Source organism: Pygoscelis adeliae, unplaced genomic scaffold (genome assembly GCF_000699105.1).
Source record: "Pygoscelis adeliae isolate BGI_AS28 unplaced genomic scaffold, ASM69910v1 Scaffold284, whole genome shotgun sequence".
NCBI lineage: Eukaryota > Metazoa > Chordata > Aves > Sphenisciformes > Spheniscidae > Pygoscelis > Pygoscelis adeliae.
Window position 1 is genome coordinate 487,740 of NW_008824671.1, and position 10,747 is coordinate 498,486.

The window sequence follows — 10,747 nt, forward strand, 5'->3', positions numbered from 1 at the left end:
GCTCGGCCGGCTGGTACCCGCAGCCCCAGTTGCTGTGGCAAGATCCCCACGGGCGGCATCTCCCATCCCTCTCGGAAAGTGTTACCCAGGACAAGAGCGGCCTCTTTGCAGCAGAAAGCAGCATAATCCTCACCAAGGGCATGAACCAGAAACTCTCCTGCTCGGTCCGACATGTCCTGCACAGCCAAGAACAGGGATCATCTTTGTACATATCAGGTGAGCAGAGGACGAGGGCATCGCCCTGTTAACGTTCCCGATGGAGCTGCGCTGGGAAAGCGCCGCCGGCAGAAAATCTCAGGTGCATTTTGCAGTCTGTGTGTTCAGTGCATCGAGTGTATTTTGCACGTGCAGTGTGCAAACAGCTGCGGTTTTTGGCAGCGTTTGTGCAGGTGTGCTGCCAAAATTCACCAGTTCGGTCTTGAAGTGCAGGTTTAGGGGGGAAAAAAGACAACCCTCACTGTAGCAGAGTTTCTATAGACAGGTGGGTTAAATACAAACATTCATAACACAGGAACCAAACAAAAAAGGAGAAACCACCCCGTGCCCTTAGTCTCACCTGCTGTGAAATCCTGTTCTGCTGGTTTGGTACGAGAAATAAACCATCATGTCTTGTTTTAGCATCTGCATACATTGAATTTTTTTTTTTCCTTGTCACACGGAAAAGCTCCTTTTTTACTGGAAGATTGATTTGAGGCGGGGAATATATCTGAACAGAGATGCAATGGTACTGGACTAACCATACACCAAACAGCACCATAGTATCACATGCTTTTCAGCTGCAGCCTGTTCCTTTTTTACTTTGGGAATGAACAATTTTGGGAGACACTATTTCCCTGGGGGACGCATACCTTTCTCCTAGTGATACTGCTCTGCACTGGAGTGTTGCTCTTGATGCATATGTTACCCTGTTTCTGATCCTATGTTGCCTAATGAAATATAATATATTTTTTTTTCCAAAGGAGAAGAAAGCATGATTTATCTAGGAAATAATTTGGTTGGAAATCCATTTTCCCTTTAAAAATCCCCCACAATGTATGCAGACAAAACGTCATCAGCCTCAGACAAGTGCTAAATTGCCAAAATGGATATTTTTTTTTTTAATACTATTTTTTGTTGGTTTGTGGAGTACAGTCAGGAGCTGATTTGCACCCTTGATGGGATTCAGACCTGCTTGGAATGAGCTTGTATGAAATAGAAATAATCTACTTCCCATTGCTGCTTGTAGAGGAACTTAACCCCTTTGGGGATTTTATTTTTCAGACCCCTTTTTCCAAAACGCCCATCGTTGGATGACCGCCCTGGGCGTGGTCCTGGTTGCTGCGGTCACTCTCCTTATTATCGCTGTTTATCTGTTTAAAATTAAAGGTATCGTCCTGGCGCGGTGTTTGGGGAAGGGCCTGGGCGGCTGTCCTATTCAGCCACCTCTGGTTTTGACGGACGAGTGGGTTTGAGAAACGTTGGGATGGTCCCGGAGTCTTGTTTCGGTGTCTCAGACACACATACAGTGCCAGAGAACTTAAAGACCCAGGGATTTAATTTCTGGCAAGAAAAGAAAGGTTGTTTCTCCAACAAAAAAGCTAGCAAAGAAGGAAGGCATTAAAGCAGCGTGAGCCAGCCATTCCTCTGCCCCAGCCAAGGGTGGCTTCTGCCCGCAGAAATGGAGCGATAATTTGCCTGGCCCTGCAAAAAAAAAAACCCTGGCACTTTTGGGGGCCTGGCAGGGCTTCCGTTCCTTCTGAAAGACCCCTCCGGGGGTAAATAATACAGAGGAATAAAGGAAACTGAAATCCTCTATTTTTTACCAAAAGGAGATGGAGCCGGTGGGTTGTGCAGGCACTGCAGCACTTCCAGACTCCGCGGCCTTTCTGCCTTGCAAGTGGCTGTAACTTCTGCTGTGGTTTAATCAGGGCTCTTTGGAAGGGATGATTTTTTAAATTATTTACATTTCTTTCTTTCCTTCATAGGAAAGCATGAGAAAAAAATAGGTAAGCTTTACTTTACATTTTCCAGAAATGGGAGAATTCATGGGGCACATTTCTGGGGGACGTGGGGGAAGGAAATGGTTTGGCTAGCAGCTATAGAAAATTGTGAAATTAATCTATGAAACGATGAAATTATGAAATGATGTTGTAATTTTCAGGAAAATCATTGCAGAACCAAAGAAAGTGTGAACAGATGTTGTAACAACAGTGAACTTTGCTTTTCAAATGGCTCTCAAGGTTCTTCCCAAAGCTGGAGGAAGCTTTGGGGTAGCACACTTCATTTTGCAGGGGCCTCAGCTTTGTCTCAGCACTAAAAAATCACAGGGGTGGGATGGTTGGGTAGCACTGAAGGTGAAATTTACCCCCATGCTCCTCCCTTGTCGATACAAACGTGCCCCTTCACCGCTGCCCTCGAGCTGGAGCCCTTGCTCAGGTCTCCAGCAACGCAGCGCTGGCCTCTGCCCAAGGTGGGTTTGGGGACGGTGGGTAAGATCTCCAAAAGTCTTGAGAAGAAAGGTCTTGAGGAGCTCCTGGGCTGAAGCTTTTCCACTGTGAGCAATTTCAGCCTCCTCCCCATCCCAACAAGTGTACTGGAATAAAAGGAACCAGTTTTGGTGGTGATGCTCTGTTCTGGTTTTGCTTTTCAGCTATGCAAGAGGCAGCACTGCGTAAGTCTCGCTCCCCGTCTTCCCGGTGAAATCCTCTGCAAAAACTTTCAGACTTTTTTATTCATCCTCTCATTATGTCTGAATGTTCTTTTTAGGCACATACTTTACTTCCCCCTCCCCTGACCCCCTGATAATGTGAAAATTCCCTCTGAAAAGTCATAAGGACTTTTCCCGTGAGTGGCTGTCAATGCTTTTTAACACTCTCATTGTAATTTAAGTAGTGAAATAGTATTGAAAAATTATTGGGTTTTTAGGGGAAGATTATGGAAACCTAAGCTGTCGAGAATTTTCTTATAAAATTGTAGATTGTTTGATTACCAAGAAATTAAAAAAAAACCCAAAAACACTTGAAGAGGACATATAAGTTTGTTTGCTTGCTTGCTTGCAGCTCAGAGAATTGCCAAGAAATAGTCCTTTGGCTATTAAAAATGAGTTCTTGCTAAATTGGTGCCAATGCACCAAGTGGGGGGAAATAAATGATGGGGAAAACAAATACAGGTCAGATCACTCAGGAGTCATGAGCATCCTTGCAATCAGAATATGAATCAGCATATCTGCCCCCCTCATCACAGCCTCTCCTCACCTGTGTGGTCCTTTAGCTGGGGTCCCAGGGAAAGGACTGTGTCAAATAGTAACCCGTGTGTGTTTCTGTTTGTTGTTCAGGGGACCGTGATGGAGAAATTGGTGAGTCTCCTTCTCTTCCTTACAAAGGATTTTTTACAGAGTCTGTATAGGGTGGTGCGGGTTTTTTTCATTTTCACTTTTAAAGTGTGAAGTGAACCAAAAAGTGGTTGGGGAATAGAGGGGGAAAGGAGAGAGTGAATTTGAGAACCAAAAAATTAAAGATCATTGAAGATGGTGTCTGGGGTTGGGGATGGATGACTGCAGTGGTGGCACAGGCAGGGTGAGAGTGCCCTGCGACAGGTCCCCTTGTAGGCAAGGGGCCTCCCAGAGATATTTTCCGGCCCCAGATTTGAGCAGGACAACCTGCACCATCACCTGCAGAGCAGAGCTCCAGGCTGGGGCTGGGAGAGGGCTTTGCATTGCCAAGCGTTGGCAGAAACCCGCCCACCTGCATGTGCAGGCGGTTATGGGAGAGGTTATATCCAAATCATTATCCCACAATCCGTTTGTGCTGATTTATCTTCTTTTTCAGAGAAGCAAGCTGAAGAACTTGGTGAGTGTCATTCTTCTTCCTACATGGGAGACTTTTCAGTTGGGCCATTTTCTCATCTGGGTTTTGCACATATGCCCTGGTTTTGGTTTTCCTTTTGGGAAAGGAAGAGGTAGCAAATACCGAACTCATTTCAGAAACGTTATTTTCCTTTGCTTTCTATGTGTTTTTAAACTATTCTCTGTAATCCTTCTACACTAAAAAGAAAATTCTTTCAGTTTTCAAAGAAAGTACAAGCAGACCATAAATACGTCTGGATCGGGACAGGCAGCGTGATTATATTTGTAGAAAATGGGTGGAGCCCTTTCATGTAGCTAGACATTGACGTTTTGAAGCTACATGCTGTGAGATAACTTTCACAAATATAGCAACAATTCAGAAAATGTGCAGCTACACTGGTAAATCATTATCCTGAGCTAATCCAGTACAAGTGTGTTCAGATTACCTCTCATCTGTGGTTTGTTTTTGTTTTTTTTTAAAGCATGGAGAAGATATGCAGTGCCTATAGAAGAAGGTAATTAAAGTTTGGTCTTTCGGGGTGCTGAATCATCTTCCCTGCTTTAATCTCCGTTCCTGGTAGTTCTCCTACTGCAGTGATGCTGGTGGGACCAGGGATGCTTCTGCCAACCCCCACTTTACAGGAGGAAGTGTAACACTCAGACCCCTTGTTCGTTTGGTGCATGCCCCAGTTTCAGGCAAATCTGGAGAGTCCTGGTCTTCAGTGAGCAGTGCTGGCCACGTTTTAGAGACATGGGGACTTCTTCAGCCTGTAGGTCTGCTGACAATCCTCTTCCCTCTCTGCTTGATGTCATCTCTCTGCTTCATTTTCTGTTCCTTGCACTAATATTGTTACCTTGTGCAGCTTCCCATGCCACAGTCTGCCAGCTATCGCTTGTGCCCTTTTTCTTCTTCCTTATGCAGCCCCAGTGAAGATCTCTCCTGGGGTGAGCTCTGCCCTGATGTGTTGACTCCATCTCTCCTGCAGTGAAGGTGGTTCTGGATCCAGACACAGCCCACTGTGACCTTGTCCTATCTGATGACTGCAAAAGTGTGAAACGAGAAGACACGCGGCAGGACATCCCCGACATCCCTGAGAGATTTAACCCATGGCGCTGCGTGCTGGGCTGTGAAGGCTTCACCTCAGGGAGATACTACTGGGAGGTGGAGGCGATGGATGGAGGAGGATGGACTGTGGGGGTCTCTAGAGAAGATGTGAAAAGGAAGGGCGAGATTGAGTTTAAACCAGAGGAGGGCATCTGGGCAGTGGGTCAGTGGGCAGGGCACTTCCAAGCTCTCACATCCCCTAATCGCACTCTCCTTCCTGAAATCCAGACTCCCAAGCGGATCCGGGTCTCTCTGGATTATGAAGAGGGACGGGTATCATTTTTCAGTGTTGATGAGGAGATTCCCATCTTCACATTTCCACTGGCATCATTTGAGGGGATAAGAGTCCACCCTTGGGTCTGGTTGGGTCCTGGGACGTGGCTCAAAATGTGGCCCTGATGAAGGGGAGGGAGTAAGAGAAGGTTTTTTTAGGGGACCTCAGGAGTTCAGACTCAGAACGATTTAGGTTGGAAGGAACTTGTGGAGGTTTCTGTTGCAACCACCTGTTCAGAGCAAGGCTAATCTCAAAGCTGCCTTAGGTGTCTTTGGACCTTGTTCAGCTGAATTGTGTAGGATCTCCAAGGGTGGAGATCTCTTTACTTCTCCGGACCTCTGTCCCGCTGCTGCACCTCTCTCAAGGGGAAGAATTAACCCTTTAAGTTTGGTCAAGTTTCCCCAGTTGCAACTTGTGACTGCTGCCTTTCATCCTTGCTCTCTACCTGTTGAACAACACTTCCACTGAAAAGACACTCCCGCAACAGGGATCGCTTTTTACATGTACAGAATAAAGTTACTTCAGTGGGATTTGTCAGTATGTGTGTCAGCACCAAATGTCTGTGTCTGAGGCATTGCCTCCACCTCCTTTTAGCCTGTGGGGTGTTGCAGGCACCTTTGAGAAAGTGGTTCACCACATCCTCCAGGAGATAAGGAAGGCATGTCAGTGGGATCGGTCCATGGCTGTGCTTGTCCCTGCGCCTGCCTGCAGCACAAGCCCAGGTGACGAGCTCACCTGTGACCTGGAGACATCTAACACCGCGAGATGGATCCCACCTTTGGTCGCTCATTCTGGGGGAGGAAAAGCTGCTTTTGCTTACAGTGCTGAGGAGCCTGGAGCAGGCTCAGAATGTCCCATGTGGGCTGAAATGAAGCTGGAGAAACCAAAAATTTGTATGAAGAAGGGCATCTCATATTGAGGCATGTTTTCAGGCAACTCCAGATTATTTTGCTGTAGTGGAAACTGCCACCTACAAGGGGAGGATAGAAGTATGTGCTTCCTCTGAGGCCAGACATGCATTTGCACCAGATCCTCCATTCAACTGATGTCCAGCAAGCATGGACCTTCCCAAGGGAAGGCTTCACCATTACTGCTGAATTCATGGGCTTCTCAGAAATGAAACAGGATCCACCTGCGTATGTGCCAGGGTAGGTCTGTTCATGCTCAGCCCAGGGCAGCTCCATCGTCCCACCATGGAGGAGTGTGAAGGAAACAGCTCAGAGATGCTATTAGGGCTTTCACCTTTCTCTCCAGGCCTGCCCAGACCCCAGGAGTAATATTCCCAGAGGTTGGTGGTCATGTCTCAGCTTTGTTCCTTGCCATGCACAAGCCCACACGATGCAGCAGATGCCAAGTCAGCTGTGAGGCCTGCAGTAGCTGAGGGGATTGTTGAAGGACCCAGTGACAGAGCGCTGCAAAGCCCCCTGTGAACAGTGTCACAAGTCTACAGGGACAGGCAGCATGAGGGTGGCCCCTGCTGCCAGGGCTCTGAAGAATGATTAGACATTCATGTCCCTAAAGAAGGCTGGCGGGAAGGTGAAGATGCAGACCCTGCTTTCTGAACTGGAAGAAGGACCACCATGCTCCTCAAGCCAGGGGCGATGCAGTTGCATGTTTCTATGACCCTCGGGCACCATCACCTCATGATCTCCTTTCTATTTCTCAGAGTCGCATATGGTGTTGGTGAGGTGCTACAGGAAGTAGGAAACAGCCTGGATCACCTTGTTCCCTCCAAACACCCACTTGAAACAGTCTGAGGGTGAAACCAAGATTGGGGCAACAACCTCATGGGAGATCCCCAGGGTGTGGGAACCAGCTCTAGAGCAGGGGAGGAAGCTGATGGGCTGGACAAAAAGGTGAACCTAGGACAGAAATGAAAGAGTGGACTGCAAATGTGAGCAAAAGCATCATTGCTAGCAGAATGGCTGACGTAACCCTCATCTCCCTCTTGCCTTCACCTGAGGGAAGCAGGTTCAGCAAGGAGACACCGTCCCTGCTCCTTTGTGCTCCCCACCTGGATGTCAGGATCCCAGGATCCATCCTGGCCTCCTCACTGCTCATAATCAGCCATAGGAAGAGTGTGCCTGCAGATGACTCCTAACCTGTGCACCCCTTTCCTCCGGTACAGCATGCCCCTTCCCCTTCAGCAAGGCTTGTCACAGTGGACTGCTTAGGTCTTCTGCTCCTTATCCTTCAGGGAGTGAAGCAGGTGGGGTGAAGGGCCTTTTGAAGGTTTAAGTGTCCTAGTGCATTCATCCACCTGGGAAACGGAGACAGAGAGGCAGAAGCAATGATATGGGCTGTGGGTTGGGAACGTGGGGCCATGACATGGAAGACCGACTGGTGGTGTCATGGGGGATGCTATAGGTCCAGGGTAAGGGTAAGAGTATTGCTGTGGAGGAGGGAAAACCATGTGCAGGCTTAATCCCTGGGATCCTATGAGAAGGCCAGGGTTACACGTGCTCTCTCCCTTCCTATCCCCTGCTTTCTGTTGGAAATCGCTGATGCAGAGCCAAAAAACAGCCCCCAAGTTCTGCCTCTGCTGCCGCCTCCAGCCCTCTTACTAAAAGCTGAACTAAAATGCCCCTGCAGCAAGTGGGCGGGGGGTAAGAGAGAGGCTGGGAGATGACGCAGGAGGGACAGCTGACCCCAATGGACCAGAGGGATATTCCATGCCATGTAGTGTCATGCTCAGCAATAAAACGGGGGCGGGGGAGGGCATGGGGCAGAGTTCCAAGGTACCATTGCTTGAGGACCGATTGGACATCAATCTGGTGGGAGGTGGTGAGTGAATGCTTTTGCATCATTTTTTTCTCTCTCTCTTTCCTTCACTTATTAAACTGTCTTTATCTTGACCTACAAATTTTTTTTTTTTTCTCACTTTTGCTTTTCTGGTTCTCTCCCCCATCTCACTATAGAGGCAGTGGGCAAGCGGCTGGGGGGGGCTTAGCTGCTGGCAGGGGTTGACCCACCACAATCCACAGAATGGAAAACCAGTAGAAAACCAATATGTCCCCTCCTCTGTAGCAGCTCCCCTTGCAGCTTTTGGGTGACCCTCCAGCCCCACAGTCCAAGATGCTCTGCAGTGGCCTATGGGCCAGGGAAGTGGCAACAGCTCGGCTGCAGAAACAGACAGCAGGAGGAATTGCAAAACCGAGCTCCTTCCTCTGCCTCTAATCTCCTTGCCTGGTCTGTGCTGCAGCTTCTCCCACAAATGTTAAAGCTGCCTCTCAGCTCTCCAGAAGAGCCATCCCCATTTTTCCTGGCAAGCCAGAAAGAAAGGATCCATCGTTTACACCACAAACAACTAGCTGAGGTAATGTGCAGAAACCGTTTCTCACTGGTATGCCAACTAGGCTGCAGTTCCCAGGTTGAGGTGCCTCACGGATAGAAACCCAGAGCATGCTGAGAAAGAGCTGCCTTGAAGCAGAGGAAGGGGCAGACATTTGTGCAAAGGACCTGTTTCCTGGGATGTAAAAAGGTGTGGCCTGGGGGGCAGGGGGGCATGCAAGGGCTCCTCCCGGGTGCAGCCCTCCCTCCTTTACTGTGAAGTAAGAAATTATGGAGCCAGTCTCTGGTTGAGACTTTTCCAAGGAGACAGTGGTGTGGCAGCGCAGTTAAAGTGAGGGCTGTGCTGAAGGACAGGAGATGATGGGTTTGGCTGCTCAGGAAGCCGCAGCTCCCTTCCCACAGCTGTGCGTGCTGATAGAGGGCCTGGGCAGCCCGGCCGCTAGCACTGCCGCCAGAGCAGTGCCCAGTCCTCGGGCAAGAGGGAGGCAAAGCTGCAGGAGAGCAAACGCTGGAGGGTCCATGGTGAGTCCCAGGGAAGCAGTGTCCATCGGGGCTGGGCACTTGGGGTAGCCATGTGTGTGTGCATGGGAAGCTCTTTTCACATGATTCATGCTCCTACCTTGTGAACCCAAATCAAGTAGAGGGCTCAGCTGGCGTTGGGTAAGAGCATAATCAGGGAGCCTCTTCCAGCGCACAGCTTTTCTGGGCTGGGGTGAGTGTGGGTATGCAGGGACATGAACACCATGGAGCCACTGCTTTTGCAGTGGTGAGGGCAGCAATGCTACCCCGGCGGAGGAGGCACCGCTGTGAGGAGGCGTGTGAATCAGGTTCTGCCTCCCACGGAGGAGAATGAGGTGAGCAAAAGGGCAGAGATGGTGTCTCCTTGCTGAGCCTGCTGCCCTTCAAGGACAAGATGACAGGGTGGGTGCTGGCAATAGGTGTGGAACTCATCTCTCCCTTCCATCCCCCCAGGGAGGAGCTGCGAGGGCTCACAGAGGGTCTGGTGGGGGATGCCAGCTCTGTTGCGAACGGTGCTGGCGCAGAAAGAAAGGCAATGTGTAGGTGTGTGCCTGCCTGTGCCCACACCTCTCGGCTCTTCCCTCCAGGCCATGCGGATCCTTGCCCTGCTCCTGCTCATCCTCCCGGCCCTGCTGCCCACAGCTGGACATACCGACCCAGGCCAGCCCTGCCCGTCGGAGATGAACAAGGTCAAGGACCTCCTGGAGGTGAACTGCACGGGGCAGGGTCTCAGCGCGGTGCCCCCAGACCTGCCTGCAGACACGGGCATCCTGCTGCTCAGTGTCAACCGCCTGGCGTCCCTCTCCACTGCTGCCTTCCTGCCCCTCACCCAGCTGCAGGACCTCGACCTGGCTGACAACGGGCTGGCAGCTCTGCATACCGGGCTCCCACTGCCGTCCCTGAGGGAGCTGATCCTCTCCCGCAACGTGCTGGGAGCCCTGCCTGCCCTGCAGGGCCTGCCTGCGCTCACCCACCTGGCCGTGGCCCACAACAGCCTGGCAACGCTGGCCCCAGGGGCTTTCCGCGCTGTGACACAGCTGCAGGACCTGGACCTGCGAGGGAACCGTCTGCAGACGCTGCCCCAGGAGGCCTTTGCGGGGCTGAGGGCACTCAAGTACTTGGACCTCTCGGACAACCTCCTGGAGGAGCTCCCCGAGGAGCTGCTGCAGGATCTGCAAAATCTGGAGACCCTCTGGCTCTCAGGGAACCGCCTGCGGACCCTGCCCACCAACTTTTTCCCTGAGGGGCACCTCTTCGCATACGTCTTCCTCACTGAGAACCCCTGGCATTGTGACTGCAACCTGCGCTACCTGCGGGCCTGGATCTGGCAGAACGATGGCAGTGTTTATCAGCCAGAGCGAGGCCTGGAGAAGACAAAGGTGGAGGTCGCCCCTGAGAAGGTGCTGTGCCACAGTCCCCCTGAGCATTGGCAGAAGCCCATCATCCACTTCAAGCCCAACTGCGGCAACGTGGGGGATGCGGAAGAGGAGGAAGAGGATGAATACTATGATAAGGAAGAAATGATGGAGAAAGTTACCATGATCACCTTCTCCCCCCCACATACATACATCCCCAAAGAGCACACCATGCCCCATGCTGTTACCTGGCCTCCCTTTGCTACCACAAGACCTCCCCTCAGCACCCCTTGTAGCTCCACCCTTGCCCCAAGCACTTTGCCTGCGATGCCTGCAAGCACCAGAGCTCCCAGCACCACCACTCCTGCCCCAGCCAGTCC

At 50.8% G+C, this 10,747-nt stretch overlaps 2 protein-coding genes across 2 annotated transcripts in view; both read left to right on the forward strand.

Annotated features, from left to right (window-relative positions):
- Window positions 1-5,721, forward strand: part of LOC103916079 (butyrophilin subfamily 1 member A1-like) — an 8,850-nt gene extending 3,129 nt beyond the window's left edge. The window contains exons 5-11 of the mRNA XM_009323022.1: window positions 1-216; window positions 1,261-1,365; window positions 1,965-1,978; window positions 2,416-2,449; window positions 3,807-3,827; window positions 4,306-4,338; window positions 4,810-5,721. Coding sequence (XP_009321297.1) covers window positions 1-216; window positions 1,261-1,365; window positions 1,965-1,978; window positions 2,416-2,449; window positions 3,807-3,827; window positions 4,306-4,338; window positions 4,810-5,327 — 941 coding nt within the window. The 3' untranslated portion in view covers window positions 5,328-5,721. The remainder of the gene's footprint in view (window positions 217-1,260; window positions 1,366-1,964; window positions 1,979-2,415; window positions 2,450-3,806; window positions 3,828-4,305; window positions 4,339-4,809) is intronic.
- Window positions 5,722-8,967: 3,246 nt separating this feature from the next.
- The window catches only part of GP1BA (glycoprotein Ib (platelet), alpha polypeptide), a 3,094-nt gene continuing 1,314 nt past the window's right edge, over window positions 8,968-10,747 (forward strand). Inside the window, exons 1-2 of the mRNA XM_009323023.1 lie at window positions 8,968-9,015; window positions 9,600-10,743. Coding sequence (XP_009321298.1) covers window positions 9,013-9,015; window positions 9,600-10,743 — 1,147 coding nt within the window. The 5' untranslated portion in view covers window positions 8,968-9,012. The remainder of the gene's footprint in view (window positions 9,016-9,599; window positions 10,744-10,747) is intronic.